Source organism: Symphalangus syndactylus, chromosome 17 (assembly GCF_028878055.3).
Source record: "Symphalangus syndactylus isolate Jambi chromosome 17, NHGRI_mSymSyn1-v2.1_pri, whole genome shotgun sequence".
In the NCBI taxonomy this organism is placed as follows: domain Eukaryota; kingdom Metazoa; phylum Chordata; class Mammalia; order Primates; family Hylobatidae; genus Symphalangus; species Symphalangus syndactylus.
Window position 1 is genome coordinate 66,762,176 of NC_072439.2, and position 23,805 is coordinate 66,785,980.

Here is a 23,805-nt window from a genome sequence, read left to right on the forward strand (position 1 = left end):
CATATATATGTATATACAATTAGAAGTGATTATATATATTAAATGTAATATAATTTCATATGTAATAATATATAATGTGTATTCAATATATAGATATGTATATTCACTGTATTATGCCCCCAAAATTCATATGTTGAAGCTCTAACCCCCAATGTGGAGGTTTTTGGAGATAGGTCCTTTCAGGGGTTAATTAAGTTTAAATAAGGATATAAGGGTGGGGCCCTAATTCATTAGGACTGCTGTCCTTATAAGAAGAGAAAAAGACAGCAAAGATCTCTTTCTCTCTGTGCACGAAGAAGAAATACTATGTGAGGACAAAATGAGAAGGCAGCTGTCTACAAGCGAGGAAGAGAGGTCTCATTAGAAACCAACCTTGATGACACCTTGATCTTGGACATCTAGCCTCCAAGACTGTGAGAAAATAATTGATATTGTTTAAGCTACCCATTCTGTGGAATTTTGTTATGGCAGCCTGAGCTAATGCACTTTGCATGGAATTATGGCTGTTTCATAGGTAACCATTTGATTATTCTGTATTTTGTCATCATTGTGCAATAAGTAAACATGCCCTTTCTAATATACAATAAACATGCCATTTCTAGTATACAATAATTTATACAGTAAGCTTAATATAACCAATTTTCCAATATTTAACAATCATGATCTATCCTCATGTATATGAAAACCTAAGATAAATCTTTTTTTTTAATTAAGGAAATTTTTAGAAAACCATGACTTTAACCAACTTCAATCTCTACCACTGCATTTGGAACAAATAATATGTAGTCAGATGGAATGCTTCTCGTATTTAAAAGAGTAAGTGTATATATTTAAGACGATAAATAATTGCTTTAGTTGATCCATTAAGATGGTGGAAAATTAACATTTGAAGTATTTTAAAGAATCTTTAAGGTATTTAATGAAAATTATTATTAAAGATGCATAACTATAAATAAAAACAACAAAATAAAACCCTGAGTGACAGTTTGAATAAAAATCATATTTGAAAATTGCAACATCTCCTAAAGCAGAAAAAGGCAAATATTTAGGCCCGTTTTCTAATTTCAGGTAGATTTCATTTTTCATTCCTTTATTATTTATTTTTTAAATCCATTTCCTATAACAAAAATGCTACCTTGAAAATTCATCTACTTAGAAAATTATGACATGCTAGTTAAAGAACAGTGACTACTGAGTTTGTGAAACATGAGCTCACATTGAAATTTGCATACCACTGTTCTAATTCCAGTTTTGCCTGTAAACTAGCAAAATGACACTGGAATATTAATTTAGCCTTGAAAAACAGTTTAAGCTTCCATATAAATCCAAAACTTTATGAATAAGATACCATTTAAATGATAATCTCTTTAAAATCATTTTGTTAAGTTGCACTTTTCCTAGTTAAAAATGTCAAGAAAACACTCAAATTCATTTGAGATATACTAAGTTAAACTTTTAAAACTGTAAGTTGTCTTTTTATAAATAACAAGCATAAATATATTGGCTGAAGTTTAACTTGCTTACTTCACAAATATAGTTTATTTCACACTGAAAACATTCTTCAGCAATCTAACAGTTTAAGTTGACACTAAAGACTAATATTAGGCAAGAAAACTGTAAACCATTGACTTTCAAATGTTGTTTCCCTATAAGATCTTCAAAACCCATATTGTTCCTAATAGAATTCAATGTTCAGTTTCAATCATTTCTCTCTCTCTCTCTCTCTCTTTCTCTTTCCCTCTCTCTCTTTCTCTTTCCCTCTCTCTCTCTCTCTCTTTCGAGACGGAGTCTCGCTCTGTCACCCAGGCTGGAGTACAGTGACACGATCTCGGCCCACTGCAAGCTCAGCCTAAGAAGATTAAGTAAAGAGAATGTCTGGCCACTTTCCTCAGTGTATCTCAGTAAATACTATGTTATTTAGCTCTTCTATCAGTAGGTAAGCTATAGGACCTATTATTTGTAATGTTACTCAAAGGAAAATCTCATCCCTTTCAAATTTTTTTCAAATTAATTAGAAAATTATATGCTTACTGTGATGTAGGGAAGACAGAATAGGGACAAAATAAATTTTATAGTTTATTCAGTTAATTTGTGTGTGGTAAGGTGGAGTGGAGAAGGTGAAATTTGTAATTGCATATCATATTTGCAAATACAAATATTTGCAAAACGTCAATATATAGAGTCAGCCCTCTGCATCTGTGGATACAGCAAACTGTGGATCAAAAATATTTCAAGGAACAAAAAATATCAACATGGTAATAAAAATAATGTAAATAAAAAACAATACATTATAACAATTATTTGTATAGCATTTACATGGTATCAGAGTTATAAATACTCTACAGATGATTTAAAGTATACAGGAAAATGTGCATAAGTTTTATGCAAATACTGCCATTTTATATAAGAGATTTCAACATCTGCAGATGTTGGTATCCTCAGAAGTCCTGAAACCAATTCCCCGAGGATACCCATGAAGGACTGTACATATACACCCACACACATTGACCTTTATTACCGCACAGATTTGTGGGGAAAAAAAAGGAAGAGTGAACTTGGGTTACGTGAATCCAATTGGTTACTCCTAATTTTCTCCATTTTCTCTTCCTCACTTCTAATTGCTAAATTAAAAACAATTAATAATTTTCATAAAATGAGTATCATTTTATTTTCCACAGATACTTCTTAATGCTATCATTACAAATACTCTGTTGGAACATACATACTCTCTCTTAAATGTTCTATATTATCAAAGGTATACTTTCTTCAAGAAGTAGATTTGAGATGACAGAATTTCATGAAGATTTATAAAATTATTGATAACTTGTTAAATATGGATGAATATTAACTTGTTGATTTAAATTGAGCAGAGATAAAGGAAAGCAAGCTCAGTAACTTCTGTTATCTATCATTTTTAATAGGGAGCTATAATAAAATGATAAATGCAGCCTAATTTATGCCTAGATCTTTATTAAATAAGATTGATCCAATATTCAGCAATTATCTTAACATAATAATGTATATATTCATTAAAAATATTAAAGACTTTTGCTGCAGACCTCTGTTGGGAATTGTTCTGGAATGCAGTTTATTCTCACATTGACAGGATCATTTAACACATTTGGACATTTTCCTGAATCAGGATTTGTAGTCACACCAGTAGTAGCTGGAGTTGAAGTAGAATCACTAATTTCTGGGGGAGGAAAAAACTCAATAAAATAAAACATGACATTAAATTAATTTTCTCAGATTTTTCAAGTAATAAGTACGTTTGAAAGAATGCATGAATTCATATAAAATGAAAATTTTCAAATAAATGTTGCATTTAAAAAGACCCACAAATTCAAGCACTAGTCATCAAAAGGAAAAGATCCAATCATACTTTTAAAATTGACAGTGTAGAATCCTATTCACTGTTTCTTTAGAAATACAAAATATATTTACAAAAGGACATGGTGTAGATTCAAAAGGTAACAAAATATACATTCATACTGTATTTACAATTTGTATTTTATAGCTGAAGAAAGAAGATGGAGCAATATGAGTTATGAAAAACTTATAGAGAAGGTGAGAAGAAATTGGAGAAGAGGAAAGTAGGTGAAATTAAGTACTTGCAAGCAAATAATTTGATAGGTAAAGTAGAGAAAGCTAGAATAGCAAAGAATGGTGGATACCAACTCCATATAAATAACATTCCAGCAATGAGATATCATTAAAATATATTGCTTCATAATACAGTAAGCTCTCAGTTTCTGGAAGTAGGTAAAACAAAAGATTAATAGGAATAGGAAATGCTAACTATAGAAGATAATGTGTAGCATCCTTTACAATGCTGATTTGCTCAAGAGAGAATAATGAAGAAAGAGATTCAGCATTCCGTATGTACCAACTCTAAATTAGAATTAAAATATTCAGAAAAAGATAATTAAACTATCCAAGTCTTTTTTCAACTTTCCTCTACCTGCCTTTCTCATACAACCTCTCTCTCTCCATAAAATAAAATCTAACCAGAACAAAGAATATTTGCTAAAATCCTTATTTCCTTTGCAAGTGTGTGAAGGCTGGAGCAAAAACCCAGGTTTTCACACTAATGAGATGATGCTCACGCCAGTAGGCGATTATTCCACCTTACATTAACGATTTGATCCCTTTGCCTCTTTGCTCTTTGTCAAGTAGCTAGGGAAGTCAATTAATGTCAAAGCACATGGATTCCTTAATTACAATAGCTCATCATTGAAATAAATGGAATATAATGCATAGAAAAAGTTGAAGTAATTGCGTAACTTACCCTGGATTTTTCTATGAGTGTTTCATCTTACACAGATTATTTTTTAAAACCTATAACTATTGTGGAGTAACTTCCTCCTAACTTCACGATAATGTAGACATGCTTTTAATATACTACTTACCATCGACGGCAGGTGTCTTAGTTGCTAAAACAACAACTAAGGCGATAGCTATTATAGTAATTATGACAAAGAGGACAATCAGAGAGATTTCTAATCCACTAAATTTCTTTCTTGCCATCTAAAAACAGAAAAGAATATATATTTAAAATGTAAAATATATAAATATAATAAACCACCAACAATTCTCGTGAAATTACATACATTCTTTTTTTTACTAGGTACAATGCAGAGTTGCAGACAGCACTTACATAACATCCTAAATTAAGCACTTAATAATATATTAAGCATATACTTAGTAACCTGAAACTTATACTGATATAAAATGTAAGCAACACATGCAATTTAAAGTAAAAGGAATGAATTACTGATGCACATTACAGTAGTAGTACACTAAGATGAAAATACAGATGGAAAAAAATATCTTCAAGTAGGTGTGTCTTGCCTTCTCATTTAGAGCATTTTGCAAGGCAAAGGCTTCCACTTGCACTGTTTCTCAATTCTCACAACAATTCTATGAAGGAAATAGTTATTCACATTTTACTAATTAGGAACTTTAAGCTTAAGAGAGAATAAGTAATATTTCAAAGTTAAAACTTCAGTTTTTTTCTTGAACTCTCATCTCTCTAATTCCAACACTGCTTTCCACAATAATATTGTCAAAAGAACACAAATACATATATTTGATAGAATAGTATATATTTGGGAGTTGCTACTCTGTTTAAAAATCTTTTGACTTTTCACCAAGTTCCTCCATCAAACAGCAGCAAATGAGATATACAAAACTCTCATATCAAAAATACATATTTATTATTAGATGACATTACACTTTTGAGGTAGCATATAGAAGATACTCAAATGTACACTGGAAAGAACACATCTCCAATAATTATCTGAAAGCATATTTGTTTAATTTTGACCACATATATCTTATTTTTCTTAGTTCTCAAGTTTCCATGGATTATCTGTATTCTATGATTTTAGTATAAATCTTAATTCAAAGACATATACCAAAGTAGAACTTAGAATTTCTACAGTAAATGCTTTAATGAATTACTGGGTTTAAAATCTTTTTTTTTTTTTTTTTTTTTTTTTTTGGTCTCACAATGGTCCCTGTTCTGTAACTATGTCAACTCACGTACCAAGTTGTCCCAACCTAATCACCTTTTTTCCCTTCTTGCATATGTTTTACAACATTCAATCATTCAATAAATCCATTTGACCTTATCTTCAAAGTATTTTTAGAATTATGCCTTCATTTTATCCCCAGCACCACAGCATAATTTTTAGATAGCGCATTGCCTTCATACCTGCTGTTCAATTTCAATCCCTCCCCATCCACTCTTCTAGGTGAATTCTAAATTCTGCTCAATTCAAATGCCATGGTGAGTTCCTTACTACTCTGAGGCACAGTTAATCTAGCCTTTCTTCATTTACCACAGCGTATTAAATGTCCATTGCAATTATTTATGTATATGTCAATTTCCTCAATTAGATCGTTACATTCTTGTTAGCAAAAATTATAAAAGTAGTCAGAGACTAATATTAAGTAAGCAAAAACTTAATTTTTTAGTATAGCTTATGAATGAATATCTGCAGATTAGGATTTATTCTTAGTATATAATTTTCTGTTACAGATATGTAAGCTGTTTATTGCATCAGTAATCTTCAAACAAAATGAATGTAATCTAAACAGAGCAACAGGTAACATACAAAGCTGTTCGAAAAATGAAGCCCAGTTGCGTGATGTTATGTTGAGAAATGACAGTTACATTTAGTATTCAACTTTAAATAAGTGTAAATCTCATTTGAAGTGATAACCTACTTTGCTACCAAGAAGTCAATAATGAGAACTGTGCTTTCCTTTTTGACAAGAGAAGTCTTAAAAAATGCATTTTTGTCATGAAACAAACTCTCCTTTGTCTAGAAAAATTAAAACAAAATTTAAAACAATTGCTTAAAATTACTGTGATAAAAAATATGATCCCTGTAATTTTGGATTACAGTAATTTTAAGCAACTCTTCTTGGAAAATATATATTGATACCCTTTCTCTGCATATTTATTATGAAGATGAATAATACTTTATTGTATAACAACTTGATGAATGATCTTTAAAAGGTCAGCTAAGAAACAGTAATGTTTTATAAATGTAGCATTCTATTCTATATAGATTTTCTTAAAATATATTTAAGCATACTTTATTATTCATCTATTTTTCAAAATCTTAATCAATACTTATTTTCTTTCATATAGAGTCATTAAACAAAACTTGCTATGATTCCACCTAAGTCTTACAAAAGTTATAATGAAGAGTTGGGCCAAAAAAAATCCTGTATTAAAAAAAATTAGAAATATTTTTTCCTGTTTAATACAAGGTACTACATATTTTAAAAGGCAACTTAAAATATATGATATTGCTATTTTAACCCAGTGCAGATAGACAGGAATACTGCTAACACAAATTAAGAAAAAATATAATTAGTTGAAAACATAAAAATAACAAAAAACATATGAGCCATAGACTTACCTTATTTCATAGCCTGTTCTGTTTGCTATGTTGTACCAGACTTGGATAAGGCTGCCAAAATAACGATCAAGGAAAGTTGCTTAGGTATATATTGACCTACTCATAAAGTTTTATTGCACCCTCACCAGCCTATCAGTATTTAATAATCTTCTGCTCAACATGCAATTGTTAAAAGCCTTAACCCTGAAAGTAGTTTACATAAATGTTTCTCTCTGGGAATCTAAGTTAATTAGTAATTGTACTGTCAGATAGTCTTTGATTTCTCAAAGCTGTGAACTATTAATATCTTAAGAACATAAAAGTAGTTCTTTCTGTTTTTTTCTCTTTTGAAAATTACATTTATTTTATATTTGGATTTTGTTATAATAACTATTTTGTCTCATGTGCAATTTAGATCCTCACTGGAAAGTAGAAACATATTTGAAAGACAGAATCTGTAAAAAATTTTCAGGGTATAACAATTAGAAGATAATATTTCATAAAAAGCAATGATTAAATAAAAATTATTCCCTGTATCTTGTCTTTGATCTTAAGGTTGAAAAAGAGACCAAATCCTTAAGTATAAAACATAAAGTAGAGGTGTACAGATCACTAATTTAGAGATAAAATCAACATTTTTATCTATTTATTTACCATAGACAGCACTCATTGAATTATAAAAAATCATATTGTAAACCTTCTCATTTCATGTATTAAAATGTATACAATTAATTACACTACTGGTTTAAGCTAGCATAATGTTTAAAAGCAATGGATTTGATATAATAAATTTGAATATAAATGCTGGCTGTACTATGCTTACCTGAGAAATTGTGGGCAAAATACTACCTATAAAATCACTAAGAGAATTATATGAGCTAATATTGCTTAATTATTATTGACCCCAATTTGGCTCTGAAATTGTCAGAGTCTAAGCCTTGCATACCATCTGGACACTACCATTTCAACAAAATATATATTAAAATAATGCGTTTGCATAAAGTAGAGCAATTAGTTTTTGAAGCAAACTAAATATGAGTCTAAAAAGAAAATTTTAAAAAATTATGCATAAGCAAAATGATCCCCAAATTGAGTTGGATAGTCAGTAGGCAGGATAAGTTATGAACACCAAAAGTGAATCGTAACCGGTGATTGACACCTAGTGTAATTAGAACAGATTAATGTTCAACTACTCTCTTTATGGAGTATTATGTACTTTGTCTCTGAAACGTGCATGTCAGAATTTCAAACATATGGTAGTTAAATCATGGACGTCTAAAGCAGTTAAATCATGGACGTCAAATATGCACTTTAGGTTAAAAGTTACATGGTTTAATATACTAGTTTCATATGTTACTTGCCACCAGGATGCAACAAGAAGACAAAACTCGAATTTTCACAGTGATAATACAGAGATACTTCAAAATATTAAATAATAAAAAATGTTCTGCTTCTTTTAGAGGCTTGTGAAAAAACTAGAAAGAAAACAGCCACATGACAAGAGAAGAAGGAATGGAAGAAGGCTCCAGGAGGTGTTGAATTTGTTTGAGTTCTTTCTCCTAGAAGACAGAAGCAGGTGCAATAGAACACAAATATAAAAAGGGAAGCCAAGGTTCCTGCCTGGGTCGTAAAAAATATTGGATACAAAAGATTTTAGAAGAAGAAGGAGAAGACAAAGTCAGGGGCAGGACACCAGAACCATCAGAAAGACCAAAAGATGGAGAGTTACGTGAAGAGCTTCCAGAAAATAGGACATATACAAGTGCTGGTATTCCAGTCTTACACACAGATGCATAGATAAATAAATAATAGCACACATTTGCTAATAAATAGCACAGATAACTTTATAGATATATCTGTAGATGTAACAATTCTTAGAAGCTTCATACCCAAATTTCCAGATATCTTCAACAGTCTAAAGTAGAACTCTTTATCAGTTCCATCAAGACCATTCTTTATCTAGCTGTATCACAATTGATATCTCTACATCTCCCCAAGCAATGTGAGCTCAAGACTTTTAATTCCTTTTTGTTAAGCGTTATACATTGACACTTAATTCTGCAAGTGCTCTTCCTCAATGTTTCATACGTAATTCTATTTACTTACTGCTACTGGTGTAACAATTACATTATTGTAATTGTTTCCTAACTGGTCTCCCAAACTCCAGTTATTCAACTTTTCTCTTTTCTCTAAAATAAATCCACCCACCTCTCACCATAAAATAATTCAACTCATTATATTCCCAGTGCATTAGTCCAATGATACTTAATGCCTAGAGGTGGAGAACCAAATTTCTTAACCTTATATTTGAAACCCTATACCTTTCATATTTGCCATTTCATCTCCCCTGCTTTTCCCTTCATAACAATGTGTTTCACGCTTGTAGTATAGTGCTGTCTTAGCTGGTCTCATATTAAAGCTATCCATAATTGCTTCAATTGGTCATGTGAGACTGGAAATGCAGAGAGAGCCAGGACAATGCTTTCCTTGCCTTTACTTAATTCAAAATGCTTTTCAGGATGTTTTATATGGAGTAGAATATAGCAGTGACTGCTACTTGTATATGCATATCAATTCTCCCTTATCAAAGCTCACCAGTCAAAGTCTATCCAGAACACAAATGTGGTCAAACAAGGAAGAGCAGGGTGTCTTAGTAACAGGAAGTTGGAAGAGGCTTATTATAGGATTTAGACTTGTGTTGTATGGCTATAGAGGCTAGGGAAAGGAAGGCTAGCTTTGAATCGAATAATGTCCAGAAGTAAGAGCAATTCAGTAACATAGTTGCCAGGTATCATAATCTTTGTTCAGGACATTGGAGGAACAAAATCATGCTAGGGATAGATCATTGGTAATAAAACAGCAACATACTGAAAAGTCAATTTTTGCAGCTACAATATGGCCTTGATAAAAACATGGTTTATTATAATTTGACCATTAACAGAGCTAATTTTTCATTTTCTCTCTTTTCTTTCTTTTAGTGATAGAACCACCTAAATTTAATCGGGTATGTGGCTGTCCAGACTGTGCTATAAAACCCTTCATGCTGCTAATTTTGTGTATGCAGATAAATTCTAGTCAATGGGATGAAACCTGATTTCATGCATGTGACTTCCATAGTACATTTTTGTAAAAGAAGAAACAGCTTTCTCTCCCTCATCCTTTACTTCATTCTATGAACCAAACACATATGTATTTCTGTAAGTCAGCTTTGACCATGTATTTCCTAGGAGATAGTGGAGTGAAAAGTTAGAAGGCTCATAAGATTCCATGACAACTTTGTGGAACATAGCTACCTATCTACCCTAGATCGTTCACCTTCGTCTGAATAGTAAATGAAAAAGAAATAATCTATCTTCTTTTACCCAGTGAACATTTGAATCCTTTCATTAGAGTAGCTTGTTTCACACTCATCTAATAACATATGACAAGATATTGGCCATTGAATTATGAATTCTAACAATAAAATGTTAAGTACCTCTACTATGGATCTAGAGGTTCTTAGTTGGATTATGTGCATTATCTATTGCCTTCTTTGGCTTTCCATTATGTAACTTGCCAAGTATTTTTATGAATCAGGAAACTATTTGCATAGATACACTGCATAAACATGTAAGACTAAGAAGAAATAATAAAAACCAAAAACCTTAAAAGGATTATAATATCATTATAGATAATTGTAAAATGAAAAGGAGTTTCACTCATGCTTTGCTGTTTGATGACGAAAGTTTTGTTTGTGTTGTCAAATCTGCATTTTTGAAATGTGAACTGTGGACTTGGATGGTGCTATGGTCTGAAGGTTTACCTCCCCTCCAAATTCATATGCTGAAATTCCAACCCTAAAGATGATGCTATTAGGAATTGGGGCTTTGGGGAGGTGATTAGGTCATTGAGATGGAGCTCTTGTGAATGAAAATAGTGCTTTTCTATAAAAAGGCCCCAAAAAGAACCTATGCCCCTTCCACCTTGTGAAGTCACAACATGAACACACCATCTATAAACCAAGGATATGGGTCCTTACCAGACATCAAATCTGGCAGCATATTGATCTTGGATTTCTCAATACCCATAATTGCGGGAATTAAATTTCTATTGTTTACAAACCATCAAGTTGATGGTATTTTGTTACAGAAACCCAGACAGACTAAGATAGATGGAGAAGAGCTGGTTCATTTCAAATATAAGTTCTTGGAGAACTTCCTTCGAGTTATATTTAAAAACTGTTCTTTAATCTTCACTGAAGCAAATTGACAAAACAAATTGCTACCTAGTAAATTTCAGTCATTTGATATGTAAAAAAATTTTTTCTGTATAATATTATCCATGCTATGAAATACACAAAAATTAACAACTAATAAAAATGAATGTCTGAGAATATTTATAATTATCAGTATAAATATTATAAATATAATTGAAAATACATTTTTTTCCTGAAATATTCCAGTCCTAAAATATTCAACTTGTTAATAATTTTCTTTTTCCTACTTCCATATTTTATTCTAGGAAATTTATTACAGAAAATATCACTTTTGGAATATGAAATATTTGTTCACATATTGGAAACAGCTATTCTAAAAAGACTAGGGACAAGAAATTTAAACAGGACATGATTTCTCTGTAATGGTTATTAACTTATACATTCCTGAAATAGAAGTTTCACAAATAACAGTAAACATAAATAAAAATAAAGTGAGGCAACTCTAAAATTAATCCGCTCTCCTTAGAGCACTGTGAGGTTTACCTACTTTTAATTAAATATTTGACAGAAACTTATGGCCATATTTCTTTGGCAAATAAATTGAGAATCCTAAAACCAGCTTAGAAACTTGTTTTTTCTTCAAATTTCTCTAAGGTTATTGCTATACTATTAAAGTTAATTGGTAAAACTTCATAGACCTGGGTGTTCACCAGACTCTCTCAAACTGATTTTTAATTTTTAAAAACTAATTTTAATTTAATGAAGGTTTTAACAATGATAGTAAGTTATTGATGAAACAGGGGTTAAACATTTACTTTCTCTTTTCTTCACACATAAAACCTAATTGGAATAATATTTGTTAATTAACTAGCAGTTACTAAGAGTACATTTGAAATCAATTCAAGTATAAATTTTTTGAAAGTAATGAAGCAGTCTCTATGAATAAGCATCTCCAAGATGTGGACCTTTCTAAGTCTTCAATCAAGATTACAGCAATCATCTTCCAAAACTCCTTTTTGTATTCATCCATATAATGAATTATTTCTAGAAACATAAGTTTTTGGGCACAAAATATGAGTTCAATTGCTCATTTGACTCAAATGTTTTCTAAGCCAATGGCCACCAACATAATCAAGAAATGCTGTTCAGCTCTAATATTCACATTTACCACATGGTGAGATTTTTATGACCATTCTAACCTATCAGTATGTTATGTAATGCCATTATCTGTGTTAGGGAGAATAAATGAAAGAATAATATTCCCTTTCTACAATCACTGCCTCATAAACAATGTGTGCACTTCTAGTGGGTGCAAAAGTTTCAATTTATTAAACTCTTTATGAAAAAATTGGAAAACTGTTCAATTAAAATGAGAGAATAAGCCATAATGAAGACATTTTATGTTGTTAAAAAACTTCTTTGATGTTGTCAGAATATATAAGACAAATGTTACAATACTAGCATTGTAATTATTTTCTCCAGAATATGCAAAGTTCTATTGCTACAATATGACATCAGACTAATAATTGGGGTTCATTTTAGGTTTACCCTGTAGTACTCAAATTATATTAAAAGAAATCCTGGCCAGGCGTGGTGATTCACCCCTGTAATCCCAGCACATTAGGAGGCCGAGGTGGGAGGATCACTTGAGTTCAGGAGTTCGAGACCAGCCGAGTCAACATGGTGAAACCATGTCTCTACTAAAAGTACAGAAATTAGCAGGGAATGGTGGTGCACACCTGTAATCCCAGCTACTTGAGAGGCTGAGGCAGGAGAATTGCTTGAACCCAGGAAGCAGAGGTTGCAGTGAGCTGAGATTGTACCACTGCACTCCAGCCTGGGGCAACAAAGCGAGACTCCATCTCAAAAAAAAGCAAATCATAATTGAGAAAAAAATCCATGTTACATGTCACCCATAATACATGAACCTAATGAATATTTTCACTGTTACCCAACAAAAGATCCTAGAAACATCTAATGCTGTGCTTTGGATAGGAACTAGGTTGCTGGCACAAAACTGAAAACACCACATCAAGACATGCTTTAAAGAGAATAATACGTCAGCATCTTTCACAAATACAGAATTGTTAGGACTTTCTACTTTTTTTGTTAGGTTAATTTGGCAACAGGATTTTTCAAAAAGTAGTTTATTTATGCTTCAAAATGTCTAGATTCTGCCTTCTGCACAGAATTTAGAAAGCTGGAAAGGTCATAAGGCTACAACATTTATTTGAATACTCTTCAAAATACAACTTTTCTTGAACCCATTTGGCAGTTGGAGTTACAGTAAAACTATTAACTCAAAATCTAAATAAATCCAGAAGAACTCAAAGAGTTACAGGATATTAGCTCTTGTGTTCTTGAAGCAGATGGACATTAATGCCATGAAAGCGAGTAAGGAGAATGCCACTGAATCTGTAATGAATTGCTAAAGCTGAGTGTGGGCAATCATGAGAGTGTGGAAACTCTGGCAGCCAAAGGCACAGGGGAATTTGCAGCCACTCACAAGTTCTCATGCATAGAACTGCAGTCTGGCTGGAGAGTTTTGTGAATCCCTCCCTTATGAGACAGTTTCAGTGGAAATATATGACTGCTGTGGCAAGAAAAGTACAATATCCCACATGCTCCCCCACAGAGCAAAAGCCTTAGGATGCTGGGAAAAGGTACAAATCTGGTGTCCTTAGGACACAGGTGAAGACCTGAAGCTAGGGGAATGAAATAGAAACAAACAAACAAATACACACACACAAAAAAACAAAACCAAAAAACTGTCTTGGAGAATGGGTAGAAACATGTTTTGGACCTGGACCACTAGGAGGGTCTCCCCCCCACGCACTTGAGACCCAGGGTCACAGCACCTGCTATAATAGAGGCCAAACTAGAACAGAGAATGACACCCCTATCAAACCAGATAAAGAGCATTGAGAAACAGGGAACAGTAGTCTACTGTCAAGGGAATGGTCAAGAGCATGGAAAGAAATATTCTCTGAGGCACAGAGGAAAATATATGACCTAAAGCCAAGGGTCAGCAGATATCAAGAAAAACACACTCTGCAAGCAAACCATCCTTACAACCACCCCTGCTTCAATCTTAAGGGGATTCCATAGATATTTGAACCTTATAGTTCAATTAGGGTACCCATAGCAACAACAATATCCAAACCCAGTTTAGCTCCTAACTAGACTGACACAACATTCCACAATAAAGGCCTAGCAAAGGCAAAAATGTAACCATTTCCAGGCGTAAGTATTATACTATTTACCTCAGGCTCCACTGTCCTACAAAAGACATCCCAGTTTAATTTTACTATCAGATTTATATTAATTATCCAACCATGCTAAATAATGTGTGCCCATAAAAACATGGATGGTATAGTATCCTCCTTTATTTACCTTATTCAGTAAACAAAATAGTGATGGCACATTAGCTGATTAAAATGTACTGAGGCAAATTTTTGGTGATGCAATGAGATACGTACATTCTATGAAGTTTTAATGCCAGAAGGTATACTACAGGATAAATGCTAATCCATGCTTATTTATGTATATATGTAGGAATTACAATTCTTCATGCAAACTATTTTTACTTAAGACAATAAAAAACTCATATGTATGTAAAATTAAAATAAAAAATAAAGGGCCAGGAACAGTGGCTCACACCTGTAATCCCAGCACTTTGGAAGGCTGAGGAAGGTGGATCACCTGAGGTCAGGAGTTCAAGACTCCCCTGGAGAATATGGCAAAACCTTGTCTCTACTAAAAATACAAAAATTAGTTGGGCGTGGTGGCACATGCCTGTAATCCCAGCTACTCTGGAAGCTGAGGCAGAAGAATGCATTGAACTCAGGAGGCTAAGGTTGCAGTGAGCCCAGATCATGCCACTGCCCTCCAGCCTGGGTGACAAGAGCAAAACTCCATCTCAAAAAATAAATAGGCCAGATGTGGTGGCTCACACCTGGAATCCCAGCACTTTAGGAGGCCGAGGAGGACGGATCACGAGGTAAGGAGTTCGAGACCAGCCTGGCTAATATGGTGAAACCCCGTCTCTACTGAAAACACAAAAATTAGCTAGGCGTGGTGGTGTACTCCTGTAGTCCCAGGTACTCAGGAGGCTGAGGCAGGAGAATTGCTTGAACCTGGGAGGTGGAGGTTGCAGTGAGCCTAGATTGTGCCACTGCACTCCAGCCTGGGCGACAGAGTGAAGACTCTGTCTCAATAAATAAATAAATAAATAAATAAATACATTTAAAAAATAAAACAACATGGGTCAAATTGCTGGTAGCATTAAAATTCAGAATTTAGAACCTGAACTGAATATAAACATTTTAAATGGTTTTTTAAACTTTTTAACATGGTCTACCAATTTTTGACTAAATTATTTAGAAAAATATATTAAGAAAATGGACAAATATTCCTATACATAAATACTAAGAACTAAACTTTAACTATGATTGGGATTCAGGTTGTATTGCTATTTACTATAATATCAATATTGTTTTGAGAATTAAATTTTAGCTAACATTATCAAGCTAAAAACAATATTTTTGACCATCAACTTAGAAATGAGACCTTTGACCCACATTCAAATGAACTTTTTTACCTCCCAAATTTGCTGTCTTGGTTTTAACTTTTTACGGCCTTTTCTTTTTTTTTTTTTTTTTTTTTATTAAATTGGTATATTCATCTTCTTTGAAGAATACTGTTATGGCTGTCTTTAGTTTTCATACTGGCAAATTTAAATCAGGAGATACAAAAGAAAAACAGAGATGTCCTTCTAGAATTCAGAAGGAGGTGATAAAGATATAAAACTAACGAGAGAGCAAATATTAATAGAAACAGGAGAGATTACACTATTGGTTTATAAGTAAAAATAAAGATGTTGGGAGAGAGGGTTAAGAAGTCACGACCCAAATGCCTCACTGAGGTGACATTTATGTTATGACCAGAATGACTTTAGAGAGCCAACCCTATACAATTCTGGAAACAGTGTCAAAGAGAAGCCACCCCTGTTGCAGACACTCACAACTGGAAGTGAATCTGCCAGAAGTGAATAAGGGGCCAGTGTGGCTGTAGAGATTCTGAGGGTGGGGAGCAGGAGCAGAGAGAGGAAGGATCCTGGGCCCTGGGAGATGAGGTTAGCGATCTGCTCTTCTTTGACAACATCACCCCAAAGCTTAGCATTTTAAACAACTACTTAATATTTCACAATTTGTATGGACCGGAATCTGAGCACCGCTTAGCTGGGTGCCTTTCCTCAGGGTCTCTGATGAGGCTGGGACTGTGGTCTCAAATGAACCTAGATTGGACGAGCTTCAGTTCATGTGGGTATTCCAGGATTCAGGGTGGACTGAATTGCTCTCTGCCTGAGTTCCTCCCTGTCTGTTGGCCTAGGCACTCTCTCCGTTCTCTGGCATGTAAGCATCTACACAGGGCACCTTATAACATTGGAGCTCACGTCCTCAGTTTGAAAAATACAACAGAGAGGCACAGAGAGAAACAAGAGAGAGAGAGACAGAGACAAACACAGAGACTGAGGAATTTTAACTTTCAATGTAATGGTATTAGGAGATGGGAGTTAATTAGGACCTGAGGGTAGAGCCTTTATAATTAGAATTACTGCGTTTATTTAAAAAAAAAAAAAAAAAAAAGAGAGAGAGAGAGAGAACCCCCCAACTACCGTCTCTGCCAGTGAGCATACAATCTGAAGTCTGCGGTCTGCAACTCAGAAGACAGTCCTCACCAGAGCCTGACCGTGCTGCCACCGTGATCTCTAACTTCCAGGCTCTAGAACTGTGAGAAACAAAATTGTGTTGTTTACTAAAATATACATATATATTGTTTCATATGTAAAAATTTTAAACATAAATGAAAGGAAATTTTCAACCATTGATGTACACTTATAATGAGGCCACAAAGAAAAACGTACGTATAAGTATACATAATTACATATGTGACATATGCATTCAATGTAATGTTATTGTATAATACAGAATATATGTAATAATTATAATCATATGTGTTATATATATAATCAGTTATATAATTTAAAATTTATAATATGTAACTAATATGTATGTAGTTATATAAATAAATTTATGCATTTAAAACAGATTTACATAGCTGACTATATTTTGATTATATATACTATCAATGTGATTATACAGCTTATATAAAATATATAATGTGATTATATAATGTATACATAATTATATAAAATTTTGTATATTTATTATATATTTAATTTGCAAAGACCATGTGAAATTTTCACTTCATGTAACATAGTTTTAATTTTCTTAATTTTTTAAAGTTTAACTTTTTTTGTAGTTGTTGGTTCATTGCCTCAGTGTCATATTTACAAAGTCTTTGACTAACCCATGGCGACTTAATTTTTATTAACAGTGTAAAATCTGGGAAGACTTATTTTTTGCATATGGATGTACGGTTTTTCCAGTGCCATTCATTAGAAACCAATCTCTTCTTTCTCGATTGAATAACTTTCACACCTATGTTTAAAATATATTGTCTATATAAGTGTGGGTCCATTTCTAGACTCTATTCTGTTCCAAAGATCTATGTCTAGCATTTCTCAAATACTACACTATTTACTGTTTTAGAGTAATCCTTGAAAACTGGTAGAGTTCATCCTCTAGCTTTGTTCTTTTTCAAAATTGCTTTACTTATTTGAATTATATATATATATATATACACACATTTTAGAATCAGTTTGGACATTTCTACCAAAAATTTCTGCTGAGATTTTACTTGTGATAGCCTTGAATTTATAGATCAGTTTCGAGATATTACATCATAACAGTATTGAGTCTTTCAATCCATCAACATGGCATAGCTTCCCATATATTTAGGCTCTCTGATTTCTTCATTTAGAAGTTTTCAGCATGCAGATCTTGTTTATATTTTTTTTTAAAGTTACACCTTAATGTTTCTATGCTTTATGGTGCTAGTGTAAAAAATTTCTTGTATTAAATTTTAAGCGTTAATTATAGAAATATGAATGATTTCTGTATGTTGATCTTGTATCTTGCAATTTTGCTAAACTCACGGAGTTCTTGTACCATTATTGATATCATTGAGACTTTTACATCAATGACCACGTTGTCTGCTTATAGAGTAAGTTTTATTTCTTCTTTAAAAATGCTTGCGTCTTTTATTCTTTTCCTTGTTTTATTGCACTGAGACCTCAAAAACAATGTTAAATAGGGGTGATGTGACTAATCATTTTTGCCTTGTTCCTGATCACAGAGGAATCCTACAATCATTCACTATTTTAAATAATGTTATTTATAGGGTTTTTCTTTGTAGATACTCTTGATCAGGTTGAAAAAGTTACCTTTCTTGTTTGCCTAAATGGATGCTAATTTTTACTTAAAGCTTTTCAGCTTGTATAAAGATGATCAAATTGCTTTTCTTTCTGTTAAACTGGTGAATTTCCTTGATTAGTTTATAATGTTAGAAAAAGTCTTGCATTTATAGAATAAATTCTTCATGATCATATGTATTACATGTATTATTATATATTTATCATAATCATATGTATTATTATATGTATTTTTATACGTGGTTCGTATGTATTATTATAATACATATGGTTGGTTTTATTTTCTAGTATATTCTTGGGCTTTCATGTGTCTCTGTTCATGAGGATACTGGTCTCTAATTACGTAGTCTGGTTTGATATCTGTGTAAAGCCGACCTCATACAATAAACAAGGAAGTGCTTCCTCCTCTTCTATAATCTTCCTCCTCTTCAGTATTTATAAAGCATTAGCATTATTTCTTTCTTAAATGTTTGTTAGAATTTATCAGTGAAATAATCTGATCATGGGGGCTTCTTTTCAGCTATATATTTATCTATAAATTATTTTTTCATAGATATTATAGTCTAGTAGCTTATTTAGAATGTAAGATCAGACGTCATCATCCAATATAATGTAAAAGAGAAGAAATTTGAATTCACTAAATTCTGAGTGGAATTTTTTTTTCATCAATGTGGTTTAGACTCATTAAAGACTGCATTCACATCTGAGCAACTAGAGTAGTAGTAACAAATTTACCAAGTGTTTGATTAAGTAAATTGATCATCACAATTTAAAGTAAAACCGCATAAGTTAAATTATGCATAGAGATACTGAAAAGATATTTAATAAGACTATGAAAAAAACATTAATTTTTAATTTTCCACATAAATGAAGGTTATTCAAAATCAAAATTATTGCTTTATTTTATATATATATATATATATATATTCAATTTTATGGATGTAAATTTACATAGCTTTGCTTTTTCCTGGGCAACTACCATTTATTGTGGGGTGAAAGGTACCTAAAATGTAAAACGTAAAAAAGGTTAACCATAAGTTAAATATTTTCTGTTAAAAAAAGGAAAAGTCAAATAAATACTAGGCAGGTAATTCAGTTCAGGTAAATAGAGTAGGTTAATAATACCACCATCAATGCAGTTAAAATATTTTGGTAGATCAGTTTTGCTTCAAGATAAAACAGAAGCACCTTGATTTCAGCCCTGGAGTCTGATTTTATAAAGAGTCATAAAATAAGTAGAGAGGCAACTTCTAGAAATTCTTTTTTAAATCACACTTTTCTTTCTTTACAATTTGTCACATATTTGTCATATTAATGACACCACAAAGCCCCTCAAAACCGGCAACTATATCTTAAATGCATCCCTTATTTCTCTAAATTAGAATAAATATTTAATTAAGTAAATTGAAGTGAGAAAGAAAATCAAATTTTTTTTTAGTTTTCAAATACTTTATAGACAAAGTGCAATTTTTGTCACAAATACATTATGATTTTCAAGAGACCTTCAGTTCTGAAAGCTAATTGCTATGAGATAGATTTTGTACTTTAAATGTATTTATTCATCAATATTTAGCAACATTTATCAGACATTGTTTTAGGCACAAAGGATAAATAGCAAAAATGACAATACTTTGCTTTACACAATTAAGTGCAGAAGACAGTGAGACAAAGAGTGGATAAAATACAGTAATATTTAACTCTAATATCCCAAAGACTTAGTACATAAACATCTCAAATCCAATTCTTTCCACCTCTCACTGTGCTTTGTTTATGTTATTTTCATTTTATTTTGTTTTTGGTTACAGCCTTTAATAAGTACGAAGGAATTTGTCAGAAACCAAAAGAGCTTGCATCCTCATTTCTTTCTTTTTTTTTTTTTTTTTCTGGGATCCCTTTTATTTATACTTTAAGTTCTGGGGTATTCGTGCAGAATGTGCCGTTTTGTTACATAGGTATACACGTGCCATGGTGGTTTGCTGAACCCATCAACCTGTCACCTACATTAGGTATTTCTACTAATGCTATCCCTCCCCTAGCCCCTTACCCCCCAACAGGCCCTGGTGTGTCATGCTCCCCTCCCTGTGTCCATGTGTTCTAATTGTTCAACTCCCACTTACGAGTGAGAACATGTGGTGTTTGGTTTTCTATTCTTGTGTTAGTTTGCTGAGAATGATGGTTCCCAGCTTCATCCATGTCCCTGCAAAGGACATGAACTCATCCTTTTTTATGGCTGCATAGTATTTTATGGTGTATATGTGCCACATTTTCTTTATCCAGTCTATCATTGTTGAACATTTGGGTTGGTCCCAAGTCTTTGCTATTGTGAATAGTGCTTCAATTTGACCCAGCAATCTCATTACTGGGTATATACCCAAAGGATTAAAAATCATCCTACCATAAAGACACATGTATATGTATGTTTATTACATCCTCATTTCTAATACTAAAAATAAATCAACATAAATATTGTATGTTTATTTAAATTTTATCTTTGTGTAAATAGTTCATTGAGTTTAAACCACAAATTCAGTTCTTCCTATCTGAGATTATGTTTTCTTGTCTTTTGATACATTTGATAATGTATTTAAATATAACACATTTGATAATGTATTTTAAAAAGTAAAGTGCTTTAAGATCAAATAAGATTGGGTCTGATTATCACTGGTAGTCACAGTGCTTTCCAGAATGAAAGTCTTTGCTTTTGCAGATGGTTATTGATTTTTGCATTGATTTTTTTTATTTTGATACTTTATCCTCTTAATTTCTGAGATCTGATGCTCTGTATGAATAAGTAAGAAAAAAATGGGTGCTTCTTATTTTCTCCTTATTTTATACTTGTACAATAATTGTAACAGAATAAGATCATGGGGTTTTGTGTTTGAAGTTTTGCCTGTGTTTGTTTTTTTTTTCTATAAGTTCATATTTTATTCACTTAAGTTATTGTAATTGAAGTATTTCTTTAAGACAATAAACATGAAATAGCCTGTAATTCACTATATGATTTTTTATGTCTTTAATTTTTTATCATGTTTTCATTTCTCATAGTGAATGACATGCCTGACACATGTAAGGTGGTAAATATTAGACAGAGTTACTTAGTAAACCTGAACAAAACAAACCTTCCTAAAATCTGCTGATGTTAGGAAGGTTACCCTATCAAATCAGTGAGGGGAAATTTATTTCTCTTACTTAGCTTAAACTATTTGGACAGGCTGCTATTATAAGAAATGTAAATTTAAAATTTTAGAAGTAATTTCACTTGAAACTTCAATAGATTTACAGGAATTATATTTCATCCAGCACAGCACTGATATTTAAAGTCTGAACTCCTTAAAGATCAAGTCTAATGCCCTCACTATAATGAAGACTTTTTTTAACTCCTCCACCCCACTTGATTTACCCTAGCTAACAGCAATTTTATCTCTGAAACCCCATGATGGTACATTAGACTCCTCTTATCTCCCTTTTCCTGTTTTATAAATATTTGTGTATATTTGCCAACCATCTTAATAACACTCTTTCAGTGTTCCAAACATCACTCAATGTGTTAGCAAGTAATCCTTCTTGTTTACATATGATTACCTCAGTGAATAACAAAAAGAACTTATAGTTTGCTTAAATATAAACAACATCATAAAATAGATTAACATTTGAAATGAGTGTATGAGAAAAGGAGAGAGAGAAAAAAAGAAAGATGATAGAAAACATGAAATATGATTAGAAGAAACCAGAATTGATGATAACACAAATATTGATGATGTAATTTCCTCAATATTCAAACAGATCATAACAAATTTTGTTTTATGCTCTCTAGTAGTCTCTGCCAAATGAGTCAGACTTAGTTACGTAATTTCCAGTGTTCATAAATAAAATCAAGCCAGTTGTCCACAAAGCTCACATCAGTTTCTGATACTGAGAGTGTTAATATATTTATCTCATGGGTCTTGGTGTATAGGGTACAGGAAAGTAAAGGGTATCACCTCACCTTGTTACAGTGTCTAAGGTAGTAAGTTTCATCCATTTGTCCTCTCAATATAGGCCCAAACAAAAATGGGTCAGATATGGTTGGCTGTGTCCCCACCCAAACCTCACAATGAATTATGATAATGCCCATGTATCAAGGTCAGGGCCTGGTGGAGATAATTGAATCATGGAGGTGGTTTCCACCATACTGTTCTCATGGTAGTGAATAAGTCTCATGAGATCTGATGGTTTGATAAATGGAATTTCCCCTGCACAAACTCTCTTTCTGTCACCACATAAGACATGACTATGCTCCTCATTTGCCTTCTGCCATGATTGTGAGGCCTCCCTAGCCATGTGGAACTGTGAGCCATTAAATCTCTTACCTTTATAAATTACTGTGTCTCAGGGTATGTCTCTGTTAGCAGTGTGAGGACAGACTAATAAAGGGTCTATTCAGGGAGGTAGTTCAGTATAATCAATTTTATGGTCAAAACCATGGCATTTTATGATTAAATTTCTGCTTATCTTGCTTAATCCAAGTATAGATAGTAGAATGCTTAACCTTCCCGTTTTCAATTTTTTATTCTCCTACACGTTCTCCTGTATACTGGCACCACAAACTACCTTCATATTCCAATCTAGACTTCTAGACATCAGCAGATGAAAAAATATTCTAAGCAATTACAAATTGAGCAACTCAATGCTACCTAACAACTGTGGAGTAATCTTTGTGAAACTACTATATTTGAATATTTTCTTGAATTTTTCTCATACTTTTAAAATGGAAAATAAAGTGCAAGTTTTAATATCAGTGATCACAAAGTAGAGGTTTCATATAGTTAGGACATTTAATTGGGATAGTCCAATTAGGACTATTTGGAAAAAAAAAAAGATATCCTTAGACGTGATTAAAGCTGAAAAAATATTCCTCAATCTAAGGCTCAATGAATTTAAGTAAACTAATAATGATTTGAAATGTGAAAAAAATATGCATGAAATCCCAGAAATACATATTATGGTATTAAAAAAGAAAGATACAATTTGGGATCATTTAATATGTTTTATATCTCCGGAAACATAAAAGGTTTAATCCAGAAGACTAACTGTATTATTCACTATCAGGACTACATTGTGTTTGTTGCTCTCTGGTCTCCAAAGTGAAAGATGAATAAATTTGAGTAGCAACAATTCAACTGTATGCTCAAGGAGGTTCAGTGTGTGTGTGTGTGTGTGTGTGCATGTGTGTGTGTGTGTGTGCGCGCACATGTGTGCAAGTACTTGAGCTATAAATGTAAATATTATCCATTACCCTTTTAGTCTTATTTTCTCCTTCCTTAAAAAAGGTATTTTTGAAAAACAGAAAAAAGAATACTAGAAAAGAAATTTATGAGAAT

The 23,805-nt window shown here is 32.4% G+C and overlaps 1 protein-coding gene and 1 long non-coding RNA gene across 2 annotated transcripts in view; one reads left to right on the forward strand and one right to left on the reverse strand.

Annotated features, from left to right (window-relative positions):
- SI (sucrase-isomaltase) overlaps positions 1-4,527 on the reverse strand; it is a 94,649-nt gene extending 90,122 nt beyond the window's left edge. The window contains exons 1-2 of the mRNA XM_063620425.1: positions 4,410-4,527; positions 3,060-3,193 (exon numbers count right to left, since the gene is read on the reverse strand). Of these exons, the coding sequence (XP_063476495.1) occupies positions 3,060-3,193; positions 4,410-4,527 (252 nt within the window). The remainder of the gene's footprint in view (positions 1-3,059; positions 3,194-4,409) is intronic.
- A 1,516-nt stretch (positions 4,528-6,043) lies between these two features.
- LOC134732954 (uncharacterized) lies at positions 6,044-8,744 on the forward strand. Its single transcript, XR_010116493.1, has 2 exons — positions 6,044-6,110; positions 8,375-8,744. It is a non-coding gene; the product is annotated as an uncharacterized lncRNA (long non-coding RNA).
- Positions 8,745-23,805: the final 15,061 nt, after the last annotated feature.